General features: G+C 45.9%; 1 protein-coding gene across 1 annotated transcript in view; it reads right to left on the minus strand.

The window, feature by feature from the left end:
* Positions 1-362: 362 nt before the first annotated feature.
* Positions 363-18,054, minus strand: part of LOC124664495 (protein O-glucosyltransferase 1-like) — a 29,388-nt gene continuing 11,696 nt past the window's right edge. The window contains exons 2-4 of the mRNA XM_047202006.1: positions 1,381-2,029; positions 1,025-1,089; positions 363-924 (exon numbers count right to left, since the gene is read on the minus strand). Coding sequence (XP_047057962.1) covers positions 363-924; positions 1,025-1,089; positions 1,381-2,029 — 1,276 coding nt within the window. The remainder of the gene's footprint in view (positions 925-1,024; positions 1,090-1,380; positions 2,030-18,054) is intronic.

Raw genomic sequence — 18,054 nt, forward strand, 5'->3', positions numbered from 1 at the left:
GCATGAAAAAAAAATAGCGCTATTTCGGCGTTAATAGCACGCTACAACGTTTCTAGACAGTCTACGCTACATTATTCCGGTGCTATAGCGCGCTATTAGCGTACGCTAATAGTGTATTTTTCGGCCAACGCTATTTTATTATAGCGCGCTATCTTTTTCCTTGCTTTCACGGATAAGAGTCGTGGCTCTTCTTGGAGCTATAGCGGCATGCATAGGCACTAAAATGATGTAAAACTGACGCTTCAAGTTTTGGCCTGATTTTGTCATTTGTGCCGGTGGAGCAACAGATCATCTAGTTACGAGAAATAAGTTGGATTTGCTTCTCCCTTTATATTATTCACCAAGTTTTGTAAATTTGCTCGTCAAGGCGGAGCAGCATGCTCCTTCTCCCTCTTCTGAATGTTTCTTAGCAACTCCTCCTCTTTGTCGGCCATCTCCTTTGCCTGAGCCGTGGTGAAGGGTGGCGGCAGCGTGCACGGATCAGAGTCAGCAGCTCGCCTCTCCATGGAATCCATCATGCAGGGCCGGTGCTGGTCGTCGGCAGGGCATGCCAGGGAGTGGGTGCAGATCTCGACGGCTTTCTCCAGGATGGTGGGCTTGTACCGGAGCAGCTTGGCGTACTCGGTGAGCAGGTGCAGCATGTAGTCGTAGATGTAGTCCATGCTCATCTCCTCTCTGGCGAACCGGCTGCCTTGCTCGCCGATGAGCTGCGCCTCGACAGGGTGCTGGTTGCCCCAGTCGACGGCGAACCTGATGGACTCGCATATGCGGTTCCGGTCAATGGGCCAGTAGTGCTTGCCGGCGACGAGACCTCTCGACATGATGTCCTGGAAGGGCGTCACCACGAAGAGCACCGGCGAGTTGCACGCTAGGATGTACTTCTCGCTCACTGACCATGCGTTCCCCTCGATGTATATCTTGTACCTGAATGTATGTACTAGTATTAACAAAGCATCGGTCGATCATCAAAATTTGAAACAGTACTGTAGCCATAGGCAGGCGTTGTCCAGAACGAATTATATACCTATATAAGCATTGCTTGGGAATGCTGGAATCTCTTAGACCGTTTTGTCTCGCTTTCCCCCAGTCCTAAAGCCAGGTGAAGGTAAAAAGAGTTAATTTGTGGATTCAGTAACCGGTGAATTTCTTTGTTGCCAATAACATATTTTAGTAGTTTAAAATAGCCTGCTATAGCCGGGCTATAACTATAGCCTTTCCCGCATGGTGCTGCTAACTGCATTAGTCGCTAAAAGGTGTCAAACTCCTTAAATAGCCGGCTATAGCTATTTTAGGAGGCCGCGGCTATATCCTGTAGCCGGCTGTTTTAAACATTGGATTTTAGAGCACTCTTGTTCACTACATACTGAAAGTAGTACGTACCTGGTTGAAGAGTCGGGCGTTCCATTCCTTGCCGTTGGAGACATTGCATTTCATCATGTCGTGGCGTATGCGGTATCTGTCGGGGTTGCCCTTCCAGAACGCGAGCGGCTCCCTCTGCGTCCACGGCACGCGTTTGTTCTCGCGCTCAATCTCCGCCAGCATGGGCGTCCACGGCCGGATGCCCACCTCCGGCCAGCCCCAGAAGGACCAGTCGGGGAACACGATGTCCAGCGTCGACTTGTCCTTGCAATAGCGGAACACCGGCGGCGCGTCGGACGGCGTCGCGAACTCGGCGGCGCGCACCTGGCCCGGGTCGTCGCAGGCGAACATGATGTCGAGGTCGGGGACGCGGCCGGGGTAGCGGCGCATCAGCTGCAGGATGCCCCACTGCGTGAAGACGTCCCGCATCTGGAAGGCGACCTGGTACGTCTCCACGTACGCGCGCCCGCCCACCACGACCAGCCGGAAGTAGGCGTACTTGCGAGCGCGCTCCATGGCGTCGCGTGTGATCCCCGCGCCGCGCCAGGGCCGCAGGTCGTCGTGGATGTAGCGGAAGTAGTCCGGGCACGACGGCGTGGTGCTGGCAGCGGCAGGCCAACGCCATGGCTGCGGTGCTGCTGTTGCGGGGCATGTGGTTGATGTGCCGTTGCTGCAGGTGAAGGGAGTCGTATAGTTGGAGAGGCTGTGGAATTCGTAGGCTCGGGTTGGCCAAGGCCAAGGTCCGCGCCGGCCGGTCTTCCGTGTGAACACGTACGTCCACGTAGGCGCGCGCGCAAGTCGATCCGGTCCCCGCACGTACCGCGCCCGCGCGCAAGAAGAATAGATCAAGGACTGCACGATCCTCTATTCTTCTCCCCGTGCCTCGAGGTGCGCGGTCAGTCGGTCGGTTCGACGCGCGCGTCCGGGTCGAGACGACGTCCGGGTTTATTCTGGTGCCGCTGGGCGCTTGCCTCCCCGCTGGCCCTCCATCGGTCGGTTTGACGCGCGCGTCCGGAGACAGCTGGCGAATCAATCGATACCATCGTCCGGAGACAGCCTCGCGCGCCGGAGTACGACAAAAAAAGAAAAATCCATGCATCCATCGCGCGCGCACGCACGCACCACTCTGCTGCCTAATTAATTTGACACATCGTCAAGGTCCAGTGCGAGTTCGGTCGGTCGGTTTCACGCGTTTCAGGATGGTGGGCTCTTTTTTTTCCATGGTTGCAAGTGGAGCTACAACCGAGAAAAAAACTATCTAGCCCATTAGATTTGCTTCGTCATTCATGCTACTCATCAGTTGCAACTCAGATTTGCTGACATCATTCGACCGAGAAATAGTCACACCCTTAATAATATGTTTTGCCTAAGCACATAGGGCCTACTAACGCCACCATCCACAACAACAAGGGCACCACCGCTAAGTGGACATCGAGCCCCTCACCTCCCCCGCCGTCGGGATCCCGTCTCTCCGCGCCGCAAGATCCGGACGAGGGTGCATGCCACCGCCAAGGGGAGAGAGCCCTCGCTCGCCGCCGCCAGGTTTTGCCCGGTGGAGCTTCCCGGCAACATCGAGAAAGGGGGAGGCGCTGGGTAAGGGCGTCGACGACGGGATTTCTAGCTTTCTATGGTTCGACATGGATGAGCCGCGAGGAGCAGGTTCAGAGGAAGGTGAGACTTGGAACCGTGGCGGCGCGCGCCAATTCTTGTTGCTACGTATCCGTCGTAAAAAAATAATAAGTATATGCACATATATATGTTCCTTTGCATGGCTGCCCTCTGGAGTTTGGAGCATGCTCGGTGACGTATGTACGCCCGTTGTAGGTATGTATGTACTCTAGGCCCGAACTAAAAAGGGCAGGAAACAAGACCAACATGATTGTCTCACGGAGACACGGTCAGGCACGCCTCTTGGTTCCAGTTTGACACGCGCGAGAACGGGCCGGGTCGGCTGCCTTTGTCTCGTGTGTTCCTCCAAAACCAAACCAATCAATTTGAGTACATAGGAGAGACGCCGCTAGCTAGCAATGGATCACGTTGTTTTCCCTTTTCCTTCTATATATCAGAGGTTCTTGCTTCCGAGTAGTATCTAGCACACATCAATAATTTCTTCTTCCTACTTGAAGCCGGGATGCCAATCTAATTCATCAATTGTTTTGTCAAAACATGCATGAACACATGCAAAGTGCAAAGCTAGGACGAATCTGGTGACCGCTCGGGTCGTCCCCTCCAGGGCGACTCGGGCGGCAAACGCTAGCCGCCGCCGCCGTCCTCCCCCTCCCTCCCTCCTCCTCGTCCCCGGAGGCTTTCGCCGGTGAAGCCGGGCGCGGCCGGTGATGGGGGCGGCGGGGCTTCTCGTATGATCCCTCCGTGCGGCGAATGGAGGCTAGCCTCCGCACGGGAGGGATGGCCCCGACCCGTGGAGGATGTGGGCGGCGCGGCCCCTCGTCGGGCGAAGCGGTGATGGCGGCGGCGGCGTGGCCATGATCTGGTGGCGCGGCCATCTCCTCTTCCTCGCAGCGGCCTTCGGACGGGTGGTGATGGGGGCGGCGGCGCGGACCCGGAAACTGGCGGCGCGACTTCCTCAAGGTCTGGGACCACGGCACCAAGGGCGGCGGCCCTGGATGGCGGAGACAGCGTCGACCTGGTGGCAGGTGGCGGGCATCTGGAATTGATGCCAGAGTGCAATGGCCAAAGAGAAGAATCGGTGAAGTTGGCGATGATTGGGAGCGTGCGGGAATGATTCCTTCGGGGCGGAGGATGTGGGGTATGAGGCACATCTTTTCGTGGTCTCATCTTGTAGCGGGGTGGCCCGAGATGACGACACGGTCATAGGGGAGCTCACAACCATGGTTCAGTGGTGTTCTGTCATATTGTTTCGCGTGGAAAAGGAAATGAGGCGAAAGGGGATGCTCTGGTGGAGGCGATGTGAAGCAGAAGAGAGGAGAAAGCTAGGATTTCCTCGCGGGGCTAGGGATAAAAGGAGGGAGATGGAGAGCACGTGCCGTCGTGGTTGGGCGCTGACGTTGACCGAGCGACCACACTCTCCCCATGCGAAGGGGAAGAAGACAACCGTGACCATCATGGGTAGCAACTTACTGTGGCACACCGCTTTCCTAATGCATCACGGGTATGCCACCCGCCTATAGATATTTTCCTAGTAGTGTATCTCGGATGGTCCAACACGATGGCACCGCCCCTTCATCATCTCGATTTCTAGGATGTCTCGACATTTATTTGGAGAAACAAAATGGGGTTATTGAGTTCACCAATATGGTCAAATGGCATTTTCCAGGATAGAGAGAAAAGAAATACTAGCTACCTGCCTGATGTGGTTTTACCAAATAGAAAATGAAACCATTGTGATTGGTACACAACCAATCCAATCAGCTCGAAATGTAACCATGTGCATGTCAGCATGTACGTATGTCTAGAGCACGTAACATGCAACACTCGTATTTTTGGCTAGATTTTGACGTATGCATGCCTTGGCATATTAGCCAGCGCTTACTAAGTAACACCAACTACAATCACGCAGCTATCAGCAATCACACAGCCAAAATTAATGTCTTGACGTTTCAGATTACGTACTTAATTAACCTCCATCGGCAATCACAGCCATCGATGAAGCCATCGAACAGCACAACCAAGCCTCCCTGCCGATGACTTATCTCATCCATCCAACGCACAGAAACCCACCTCACCTCAACTCGTCACCCACATCGTCGATGCAAGCCTGCCGGCCTCCCGGGGAGTAGCTGCGGCCTGACCCATGGATGGAAACAAGAGAAAACAAACAGAGGAAGCTGAGCCGGGAGTCAACCTACCTGCAGCTGGATCCATCGATCAGGGCATCTCCAACCGCGCGACCCAAACGGACGCGCTGCGCTGGGCCGTCCGTTTTGGACCGTTTGGGTCGCCAGCCGGACACGCGGACCGCGGCCCGCGTTCGCGTGTCCATTTGGGTCGCGCGCTGCGCCCAACGCGCGGACGCATCGCATAATCCGGAAACACGAAAATAAAAGGAAAAAAGCAAATTTAAACGAAATTTGATTAAAACATATGCCCTATTTTGGGCAAATTTATACATAGCCCTATTTTGGGAAAATAACTAACAAAAGAAGCCCCTATATGGGCTTTTAAATTTAAACTTATACTAAAAACCCTCTATTAGGGTTTGGTCGGCGGCGCGGTGGCCGCCGGTGCGCCGCCTAGCCCCTGTGGGCGTCGTCAGCGACGACGTCGTCGTCCACCCCGGGCGGCGACGCGCTGTCGTGGCTGGAGCGCGCCGGGGACTCCGGCCACGGAGACCACAGGGCCTCCTCCCACGGCGAGTGGGGGTCCGGAGCCACCCGGCGCTGTGCCGACCGCACGGAGCGGCGCCTCCTCCACGAGGCGCTGCTGTCTCTCCTGCCGGGCGCGGCGCCCGGCCTCCGGCGCCGCCGCTCGTCCTCCCCGCCGCCGCTGCTCCTGGCGGCGGTCCTCGTCGGCGCGGCGCCTGGCCTCCTCCCGCCGCGCCGCCTCCTCCTCCTCCTCCCGTCGCGCCTGGAGGGCCTGGGGCGTAGAGCTCCCAGCCCTCCGCCTCCTCCACCTCCCGCCGCGCCGCCTCCGCCATTTCGAAGGTGCGAATGGCCGCATGGAGCTGCGGCCATTTCGCCTCCTCCTCCGCCGCCGAGATGATCAGGGCGGCGCGGAGGTCCGGGTCCTCCTCCGAGGACTCCGGCTTGGGCTCGATGAGGAGAGGTGGCGGTTGCGGCAATGCCGCACCGCCGCGGGCGTCCTCTCCGATGTGGAGGCCGCCGCGGTTCCCTCCGGCCCGCAGCGCCGGCGGCCGACGGCGGCTGCTGCTCGCCTCGTCGTCGTTCGCTCCGGGAGCGAACCGTCGCTTCGGGGCCATGGCGGCGGTTTTTGCTCGGGGAGTGGAGTGGGGACTGGAGTGGAGGGCCAGATCCCCTCCACTCCCCATTTAAATAGTCTCCCTGGTCACCGACAGGTGGGCCCAAGGGAGACGAGGCGACCAGCGCGCGGACGCGAGCGGACGGCGCGTGCCATCCGCGGCCACGCAAACCTAGTCCAGATTTGGGCCGGGTTTGCGTCGTTCCGGACGCCGCGGCCGTCCGCTTTTGCGGTGCGTCCCCGCGCTGGGCCGCGTTTTTTTCCGGCTCGACCCAAACGGACGCGCGGGCGCGGTTTGGATCGCGCGGTTGGAGATGCCCTCAGGACATGAGAGCTGAAGAACGCATCTCGGCCTCAGCTAGGTATGAAAATACATCGGAAAGTTTTCAACTTTCCCGCATTAAAACGGAAACGGAATGAAAATATAGAAACATAAAGGGAATTTTGCAAAACAGATATGGAAATGAAAACTTTTTGACGGAAATGGGACAATATTTTCCGGCCAAACCAACATGGAAAAGTAATTTTCGTTTCCGGCTAAAATGAAATTTCCATTTGTAATGTATTGATGTGCATGTTCCAGCCCAAGAAATCCTATTACATGATCTTGTCAAGTACTTTCTTTATACATTCGAGGACGTTTCCACGGTTCGACCTTCGCCCGTTGACAAGTAAATCGAGCAACACACTAGAATTAGGGAACAAGTTTATTCATTCGCTTGAATTCTCGATTATTTGCATGATTCAAGTGTTCTTTTGATTCCGGTACATATCTACATCGCTCTGTTTTCGGTTTCTGTTTACTTGTACGTCTACTCCATGCATATGGCTGCAAATAGTCAACAACTTTGAACACACTACGAATCACTCCTCCATATTGCCCCACCACATCAATCTTGGACGATCCACTATTGCACTACATCTACCGATGGAATAAAGCATTCGTTGATTGGGATGAGTACCTTTTTTTCAACGATGACTAAAGCCCACCATGGTCCACGGATATTCATTTTTGTAGCCCCATATTTCGTTTTGGCCCAAAAAAACCACTACTTCAGCCGAGACGCTCTTCTCCGCCCATAGATCATCAGACGCCGCCTCATTTCCATTCTCCTCACATCACGCCTCCCGATCTCCTTTGCCGCCGCCTACGCATCGGGCAGATCCCGGCCAGCTCCGGCGAGTCCTCCCGCTGCTGAACACCGCCCCGGCCGGCACTACATCCCCCTCCTCCACCGATGCCATGCCGCGGAACCGACGATATGTTGCTCCCCGTCGAACCGTGGAGATGGATTCCGCCTTGTAGGCGCCACCGGACCCCTGCAACGTGGTTCCACGCCCAGCTCCTTTAGCGACCGTACCGTGACGGCGCGGCTGGCTGGCTTGATCGCCGGCTCGCGTGTGTATCGGTTCGCCGGCGTGCGGTGCTCCGTCGAGATCGCTGGATCGTGTCACGCGCGTGATCAATGGAGTTGGGATCGCTGGATCGTCGGCACACCTGCCACCAGGGCGGGACGGTGTCGACGCTATCGGCTGACGACTGCACACTTCTCCTCTGAGAAGGGGACCGGGTCTTGTCCGTCAGCATCGTCATCGGTGCGACTCCTCGGACTGCATGGACTGCTGCGCGGTTCCCTGTGGCCTGCGTCCCCGGCCATGTGAGGCCACTGTTTGTCCGAAGGTAACACCAGTTCTCAGATCTCCTGTGTGCCTTACCGTGTCAGTGCAAGTGTAGGTGATTTGTGTGCTAATCGAGAGAGGAAAGAAGCTAGTATCGTGGAGTCAAGCAAACTGCACATATATTGATTCTCCATTGACTTATGTACTAATACTAGCTTCCACAAATTCTCTGACTGATCAAAACTAAAATCTCAAGCAGTAAACTACAATATACGATCATGGACAGTTCTCCAATAGTCTAGGCGCGAAAACAGGTCCATAACTTGGTTGAGTTGCTTATGAGAGTTGTAAATGAGGTATTAAGAAAACAGTCTCAATCAGCTTTTAGCACGTAAAGTCTAAACAAATAGGAGTCCTCTAATTTGTTGTCCTGATTCATGATTCAGTCACTTGTACATAGGTATGCGATTTGAGTATTCCTACCAATCGAAACTCCAAATCAGGCAAACAACTGAGTAATGTTGCTCTGTTCCACAATTTTTATGAAGTCACCGGGAGATGTCTGAAATTAATGTGTCGCAACAACACTTCTCGTTTTTAGCCTATAGTTTGTATATCTCGATCATCATTTTGTACAATAATGCAGGAATTTGGTTGTCCAGTTCTGAGCTGATTATGGTGTGAGATTAAATGTTTCTTTGTAGTCAGTATAATCTTCAGATAAATAATTTTGCAGGAAGATAACAATTTTATGGAATAAATAAGAAAATATTTCATCTTGAAATGTAGCTATGCACCTAGATCCTTTTTTCGGTTTTTTTTCGTTTTGGAGCTGAATTGCAATTATAGACGCCGGGTTGCAGACTCATGCATGCAGAAACTCATGCTAATGAGGAAATACTGGATGAAACTTTTGAACACATACTAGCTAGCTCACTCTGCTATAAATCATCAAACATTATTATTCTAATTTGCTCTAGCATTGTTAGTCTTTTTTATCATAAATGATTGAGATCATGTTGGCCTGCGAACAAAGTTAGTTTGTATTTTTCAATCATCACTTTGTATAGTAATGCAGGATTTTGACAGTCCATTTGTCAGCTGATTACGGTGTGAGGTTTAATGTTTCTTGTTGTAGTCAGTCGTTGGATCCTGCAGGCAGCCAAACCAATCAAAGAGATATAATCCTTTATTTAAACAATTTCACTATTTGAACAATTTTGCATGAAGAGAACGATTTTGAGGAAGAAAGAACAAAATATTTTATTTTGACACGTAGATGTACACCTAGATACTTATTTATTTTTGTTTTGTTTCTTGGGAGCTGAATTGCAATTATAGGTTTTCTCACGCTTGGTTGCACACTTATGCATGCGGAAATACTAGATCAAAATTTTGAACACATACTAGCTAGTTCACTCTGTTATAAATCATGACACGTTATTGTGCTAATTATCTCTACCATTGCTAGTTTTTGATCATAAATTATTGAGATTATGTTGGCCTGCGAACAAAGTTAGTTCTCGGTCTGCAGTAACACTTATTTATTTGTGATTCTACGTATCCTGGTCATATTTTTTGCAAGTTCTTTACCTTCTTAAATTTGCACAGTGAAATTATGTAGTGCATCTTTGTGAGCTTCGTGAATATTGGGGTAGCTTAATTCATGTTGGGTAGGATATCTATTCGTTTCTTTTCTTACTAGTTATTGAAGTTATTCCCTTTCCGCCGCTAGTCTCATCTTTACACCCAGTATAGAATAAATTTGTGCATTATTTTTTGGTGGTTCTACCATTTGCTCAGTTTCGATCTTTCCGTCTTCCTCTAGTTGTTTGATCAATTTGTATTTCTTCCTCAGGTACAAAAGTTGTGACCAAAAGTTCTTCTTTGTTTTGAAATAAGGCAAAAGACTTGTCATTTTCATTAATTAATAAGAAGATAGTTTGCCCTGTTAATTTTCGGGAAATCGGCCTTAGATCGTAACACCCCTTCGCCAACCATCAGTGTGGCCTGAGGCCAACGACAGCGGTGGCATAGTAGCACCATCATATGCTGCTAGTGGCGGTGGGGTTCGGATCCCCCGGGTCGCCATGACCGTGGCGACACGGGGTCGGGTGATTTTTCTTCGACCCCTCTTCAACGTGGATGGCTGAAGCGCGTGGCATGGGTAGAGATATAGCAGGCCCAGCAACATGTCCGCCCCTGCAGCTCACTTCCTGGCCGCCAGTCTGCCAATACCTCCATTGTTCAAATATAACCCATCGCTCCCTCCCATTCTCCAAATTCTGCTCTCCTCCTCTCTAATTACTGATTCATGTGTCCAAATTATTTGGGGATGCTCCTTAAAATTCAGAGAAAGGGTAGTAATTGGCGCACATGCATGAGAGATAAAATGTGCAGGATTTGGTCGCCGGCTTATAGATCTAAACTTTCATGCATGTCATGTGTCAATTGATGTAGATCAACTCTAGTAGGCGCACGGGTATGAGAGGACAAGGACACATGTACCATGCTCCTAGTTGTTGTTTCGGTCACGTTCGGTTGTTCACTAGGTTATGTAGCTGGGCATATGTACCATGCTTTTTTACTAAGTGCTTTGTTTACTTGGTTATGTAGCTTGGGATCTCTACCATTCTTTGTAGAATTATAGCTGGCAATTTGTATTAGTGGTCCATGTTCTTTCATTGGTTTGTGAAATGCCTTGTGGCCAATTTTCCATATATAGTAATATGATACTAATGGTTTATAGCACAGTTGACTTTTCCATGGTTATGCGTGCAATAAGTTTGAGACTAGTAAATTAACTGAGCATAGTTGACTAATGGTTTATAGGACAATTGACTTTTCCATGGTCACAGTTGTTGTGCTTACTACTTGCCCGCTTTAGTACGCATGTACATGTGCACTCATCTGACCAAACATCTATAATATTAGCTAGAGTCAGTGCCAATATATGATTCACTATTGTGTATGTAATGTTGCTATGTTGATAACATAATTGGAGCTTGAGAGAGCAAAGTCAAAATAGCATGGATTCCGAAATCTTAGTAGTAAAATAGACAAAAAAACATATTTGTATAATTGATACTAGCTCATGCATATCATCTCGGTACCTATCGCTCCTGGATCATTTTTAAGATAAAAGCTATCCCATTTTTAAGATAAAAAGCATCTAGCACTAGCAGTGTTACGAATATTGTTCCATCTTTAGCAGTGCCATTTGCACAGACACTTGGCATTGGTGCCTTTGAACAACAATCATTTTCGGTCACCTGCATTTTGTTAATGAGTAGCTTAATTGGGTCTTCGATTCACTGCAGTAACCTTGTGTTTAAAAGTCATACAAGTCAATAAACTCTAAAGTTTGCTGCAGTAACCTTGTATTTAGCACTTACCTTTCTTGTTAGTCATGTATCGCTATGAGTTTGTTGTGCTTTTTTTATTTTTTAAGTAATGAGTTGGTTGTATATAATTTCACGTTAGAACTTGCATATGATTTTTTCACCCACAATAAGATACGTCAAAAATCTCAAAAGGTTGCTGCAGTAACCTTGTGCTTAACACTTATCTTTCTGGTTAGTCATGTTTGGCTCTGAGTTTGTTGCGCTTTTTTAATTTTGTGAGTAATGAGTTGGTTATTCTTTTGGGCTGAATTGATAGCAACTCAGCATGTTCCATTATGCCAGAGAAACAACCAGATATATCAAAATATTATAATGAGCTACAAAAGCACCGCTTGACCGTGCTTTCTTGCAGCTAACTTCATGCACGTACATACATGCAAACGAAGCTTATGTTGTTGTCAACTCTTAATTAAAATATGAATAAGTCATCGGCTCCAGCCGTTTATCCTTTTAATTTCGTTTAGAAATGCACGAAGCATATAGCTACAACATCTTACTTCTACGGGCTTAGTCGTATTGTTCATAAGCTTCTTTTGAAGGTGATAAATTGCAAGAACTATTTTCATATTCATGGAATACCTAGTAATTAGGATCCCAAATTAAATTGGTGATAGTGGCACCCAAGAGTCACTCGTAGTTATGGTGATAAACAGCAAGAACTATTATCATGCATGGGAAACCTGATAAATGGGATCAAATAAAATTTATGATAGTGGCACCCAAGAGTAACTCGTAGTTATGATGTTATGAAACCTGGAGCACGTTCAACATGTGCAGTCCTTTCTCTTTTTTTACGATGTCTGGCACTAAATATGATGTCTGTGTCTAAAAATTTCGGATGAAGGAGGTAGTTTTGTCTAGTTTGATGTATACAGCTTGTATGGTATAAGGACCATACGGGGTTACTTCTAGATTTTGTTTACCTATTGTTAGCCATTGATGATGTTAACAATCTACTTTGTTCAGAGGTTGCTTTTTTTCCTACATGGAACTTAGGTGCGTGCGGGTTAGTAAATACATCTTTGTTTGATTGAGAAAACTATATTTTCCTATTTTGTTTTCTCTACTATATTGATATTGTTTGTGTACTGATGAGTGAACTTCATTATAATTCTATAAAACCATTGTAGCATTTGATTGTTTATTTTTCACAATATGTGGCATGGCAGCACCCATTTGTAGAAAGCCATTTCCATGTAAATCCTTCATGGGGCAAGGAAGACCGCTCTTACCCCATCCTCACCGCTGGATCTTGGCTTCTGGTCTTCGTATCCGTGAAGCAAACCTCTAAAGAAGCTGAAGCAAGGGTTTTATCCGTAAATGTTCATTGTCTGCTTAGAGATCCTGTTTCAGTAGATGTCGTTATTGAGGAATGTTCCCTCCTTTTAGTGCTCCTGCTAATGTAGTTTGCTTTCATGCTCTTTGCAATATTTCTCAGCTGTAAGAATTTTGGATCTAATGGTTTCTTTATATACTATCAAACTGAGGGAAAACTCCCTTTTAATCTAAAACAATATAAAACCATCATTAGGTTTATACTTCTTATTATGTCTCGAATTATAATTGGTTATGCATTTATCTATTTGTACTCAATTAAGTGTTCTGACCTGGTGGATGATTCTGAGAGCACAAATGCCCAACTTTTTGTTGCTTATTCCTAGTTGGATATGCTCATTCATTTAACTTGGCATTTTTAAGGTCAAGCTGTTGACATTCTACAAAGATATACAAGACAAACAACATCGAGAAGCACAATCAGTGTGTTACAATACTTCAAGCCCACTCAGATGGTGGTGTTACTTCAAGCCCACTCAGATGGTGGTGTTGGCCTCAAATTTTATTTTCAATTCAGCAATGTCTTCATCTCGAAATTCCTTATTGATTCAACGTCATGTTCTTACCTTCATATTAGCTTAGTTTTGTACTGCTCAGTGCTTCCTAGTGGGGGCCGCTTTACAAATCAAGCAACTCATTTTTGGGGGGGATCCAATGCATTGCGTGTAGAATATGCTGCTACAAAGTAGTATTTGTAGTGTTCTTTAGCTCGCCATGTTTTTTTGTTCTTGCCTCTTTTAGGTTTCGATAATTGGTGAAAAAGTAGGTGAAAGCATTGGTAGTACAAGGAAAAGAAGGGCGGCGTCAAGATGCATAGATATGTGTAAGAAATCTAGCCAGATAGTTTATTTTATGCATTTTAAATTTGGATTATTCATGTTTACTCCATGGATATATAGCACCATCTAATATCTTGGAATCTATCACCGTGGACATATAACAAGTTACAGCTGCCGCCCAGTTGTAGTTTGGATAGTTCCGTTCTCAAATTTGCACGTTGAAAAATACTTGCAGATAAGTACCTCTTGACTTAACGAAATAACACGACGTGTTGGCATTGTTCATGGTGTGAACGTCTGGTATCTAGTACACCCTCCTATATCACTATTTTTTGTGGGTCTTGCAGTACACAGTTCTTTGTTGTCAGCCATTAATGTTGTCTGGAATGTTTGCTTTCTATTTATAGAATTTATCTTATAGAAAACGTCCTGACACCCTTAAGTATACTCAATGGCATGACCTTGCTATTTTCACGTATAATTTGGCAGGCAAACTCTTGGCAAAGGAGTTGGAATAACATGGGAAGAAGTGAAGCTTCATGTTAGACAGCTCACAAAAATGCATTTTTTTTTCAAGTTAGATCAGTTTAATTAGAATATATAGGTTCACTTACGATTTCACACTTATATTGTTGTCCCAAAATAAACTGTATTGTAGTGCTTAGATATCGGGTCAACTGTTTGACTGTTGCTTTTGGTGACGGTGTGGTGGAGTGGATTTCTAATATATCTATGAATATGAACTGCGATATTATATTTGCTTGCATTTGAAGTTTGTCTACTGAATAGAGGTGGCGTACATGCATTTTTGAAACAATTAAAATATATCTAGGTTGGCTTTGGTTGTTCACATGTTGTATTTCTGAATTAAGTTCTTGCATGTCCGCCACTTTGTAGGGTGCTGATGGGGCACTTGGAACTTTGCGAACCATGCTTGGTCAATTTACTCAGAAATTTTGTGGTTCTCTAAGTATGTGTTTTTATTGCATGCTATATATCTATTTAGTCATCAAAAGAAAATGTACATTTGCTTTTTACGGACATGGTTAGTTAATTGTCACGATGTCCCATGGTCCAGCTGACTGCTTTGATTTTCTAGTTCAGCGACTTAAGTTTCGCTAACTTTGTTGTCCTTATTTTATTAGTATTTCTTACCGCTGAAGTACTATGCAACTGGTATGTAATAATGTTTTATTCTAGTTCCTAAATTAAGCGTTGTGTCCATACATAACTGTGCTCTGTGCTTGGTATTCCAGCAGTAGCGTGTTGGGGCCCAGACAATGTTGACGAAAGATCTATCACAGTAACTCACTCATATATGTTGATGCAGTGATTGTTTATTTATAGAAGTAGTTTTTACAGCTTTCCTGATTATTAAATGTTTTTTACATTTTGTTTCCTGCATTATTTAGTCTGGTTATTCATTTTATTTTATTCTTTTAGTATGCTTAGTTGTGTTACTATTCCAAAAACCATTGGTGCCTTATTTCAATAAGTGCTTCAAACAAGATTTCACAAGGCTAGTGCATAGGCTTCATTATGGTAGATATTCCAGGATAGAAGGCCACACTCCTTGACTGTGCTGTCAGAGAAAGAATGTGTGTTGACATGGTAGATATTCTAGGATTGAAGGCCATTTTATTTGAGCAAAGTTTTGCAGCAAAAACGATGTACCTGGACATCGGAGCTCTGAGTTAGAGACTAATTCTGTAAAAGAAAAATGCCATCTGGTGGAATCCCAAGGCTCTCCTCACAGCCTACTGGAGACAAATGGTTTTATAAGCACCAGCGAATTGTGAGGCAATTTTCTGGACTTCATGCAGATAGATACTTTTCTCTTCATTTCACCAACTTTGACTAGTGTTAAAGATTAAACCTTGGATGGTTAGATTTGGCACAGAGCCCTGTGGAAAAGAAGAGCACTGCTTAGGTTCAGGTGTATGTTGTACAACAAGGCTGTAGGTAGCCAGTTTTTATGAGCGGCAGTAGTATTGATTCTATAATTAATGTGTTGAATCTGAATCATAAATAAGATATTATGTTGAACTTGCACTTAAAATACATTTTGTTTGACATTATGATTCTGATTGTTAACGACATATTGTCTTGTTTGCAGTATATTTGAAGATATCGTTGATGTGGATCATTTTGTAAACTGGCAGTGTTGATGTTGTGCTGGATGCGGCCTCCTGCACCTCTGCACGTGATGGTAGGCTCGTCCGAACCCTGAGCTCGCCAATTGCGGTGGTGGTGATGTTGGACTTGGCTACAACTCTTTGGTGAGCTCTTTGGTTCCTTCCTATGTTCTCCGCTGTACAGTAGCAATTATGTATTATCTGCTTGTGAAATATTTGGCAGACAATATATGTGCTAGCTAGTCAGTAGAGAATCCAATATATAGCTGACATGGTAGTTTGTTTGGAAAATATATATTGTACATTCTACTATTTGTTGTGTTTTAGTTAAAAAAACATTGTAAAGGGTTTCATGTCATTGTTGAACTAGTACTACTTGTAGGCAGATGCATTGCTGGAGTAGATGCCGTTTGCACTCCCTATACATTACTCATCTGCTAGGTGGTCCAGTTTTTTTTTTCTTTAGTACTTGCTGGCTTCATCTTTATTTGATATCATGTGGGTATCTAGTTTTTTCTAGAGAAGGCCATCATACTAAGGAACAACATGAGTAGAAGGCATGATGTTGTGGTGGATGAGCATGTAGTGGTTAACCTTCTAGTACTAGTGTCTTTTAATTTTCCATCGAGCTTTAGGCATCTTGCTTAACTAATTAAGCACTCTTTTCTTGAGAATAATTGCATCCTAATCTCCTTGTTCTATGTTTTTGTTGTTGCAATGGTAGGTAGCCATATACTGCTAACTTTTTGGATGTTGGGCCTATCATACCACCATGTATAACTTTTACATGTATGCATGCCCAGGTTATCTTTGGTTCCTACGGGCACGGTATACTTCAATTGCTTTTATACTTACACGATAGTAACATGGAAAATAAAATTGTCTGCTACTTTTATCAGTTTTTCGGATGTGGACAAAATATATTGTTGTTGTTATATTATAAATTAAAGATTTAAACATGACTGGATATGGATGCAATCAATCTAATTTGCTCATTTGGTGGTTGCGATAATATTCCTTGTTTGCTGCGAGGCTTGGTTTGGGTTAAGCAATTTGAAGTAGTGCCCACTTCCCATCGACAAACAGTTTATTGAAGTAGTAGTAGTAACTGGACAATATTTAAAAGATATGTTTGTTGATGCATACCACGTGGTATATCTAAAGCTTTCTTGTATCTTTGGTACATTTTAATGATTGTTCATCTCTGCAATTGTATTGGGTTTCTCTCTCCGCAATTTGTGTGATAGCCTGCAAGGAATATTGTTCTTTTTTCAGGTGCTAGGTTGGGACATTTTAACTGGCAGCCTTCATCTTTGTTGATGCTTTTGCTATTTTCAAGCTGTACAAGTTGGCGCTACAACTGGTATTGGTGGGATGAGACCTAGTTCTTTGAGTATGTACTTGGACCATAACTACAATACCTAGTGAATATCAAATTAGGTATGCACTTTTAACTTTTTGCTTTCAACATCTATATTTATTTCTTGCGTTCCTTGTTCTTAAAATATCAATGTTTATAGGTTGTTTCTGTGATGCTGAAGATGATACTCAGAACCTGGTTGGCAGATGGTAGATATGGTGCTTCCGAAGTATTTGAATGTTACTTAATTGATGGTTCGATTTCTACTTGAATGCTTTTTGGTACTAGTGATGGGGAGAAGTGGAGCTGGTAGTCGCCAGGATGGAGGGAGCCATCACCGCCGGTCCAGATGGCCAGTCATGTTTTTTCTCATGTTTTTTTGGACTGATGATGCAGTCGTTTGGATTCAGTGAGCGACATGTTAGGCGTAGAGTTGATGATGTATTTAAGGGAGTGAATTTAATCTTGGCGTGGATAATACAAATCGTTGCATGTACTCAAAGTGATGAGCAGCATGACCAATTGCTAGTGAGAAGTAAAGGGCTAACATCCCCTTCTTGCTAAGTTTCATGGTGGATAATAAGCCATGCATTAATTAGAATTGATGTGAAATGTGAAACTCAAATTATCTATGATTTGGTTATTAAGACCTTAATATGTGAGCTCCAACTAACACTGTCTTGCCCTTTACCAGGTCCAAATATGAGGGTCTTATGAGTAGAAGGTTGAGAAGGAAGCTTGACAAAGCTGGATTTGGCCATGTTTATGTTTGCCTGCGTTAAACCGGTGGGAACAGACTGTCAGCAGATGACAGTGCTCAAGAGGTGCTAATCTATGTCTGTTATGTGCCTTTTGTTGTACTTAGACCTTATATTGTGCAATAAGTTCTGCACGCAGCCGCAGCCTTCGAGCCAAAGTAGCATATTTCTTTTAACCTTGTTTTGATCATGGCTTTAAGGATTCCAATGCATTCGTATCATATTCTATGTGTTTTTTCTTCCTACATTTTTTTTAAATTCTGCGAATCAAAAAGGCCCTAAGTGATCACGAGGGATCCCCACAAAGGTCCATTTTTTGCCCATATTCCACCATGTGATGTAGGCAAGTATTAAGTGGCGAATAATCTGTAGATGTGTGTGTGTGTGTGTGTTACATCTGAACTTTGT

Source organism: Lolium rigidum, chromosome 6 (assembly GCF_022539505.1).
Source record: "Lolium rigidum isolate FL_2022 chromosome 6, APGP_CSIRO_Lrig_0.1, whole genome shotgun sequence".
NCBI classification, from domain to species: Eukaryota; Viridiplantae; Streptophyta; class Magnoliopsida; order Poales; family Poaceae; genus Lolium; species Lolium rigidum.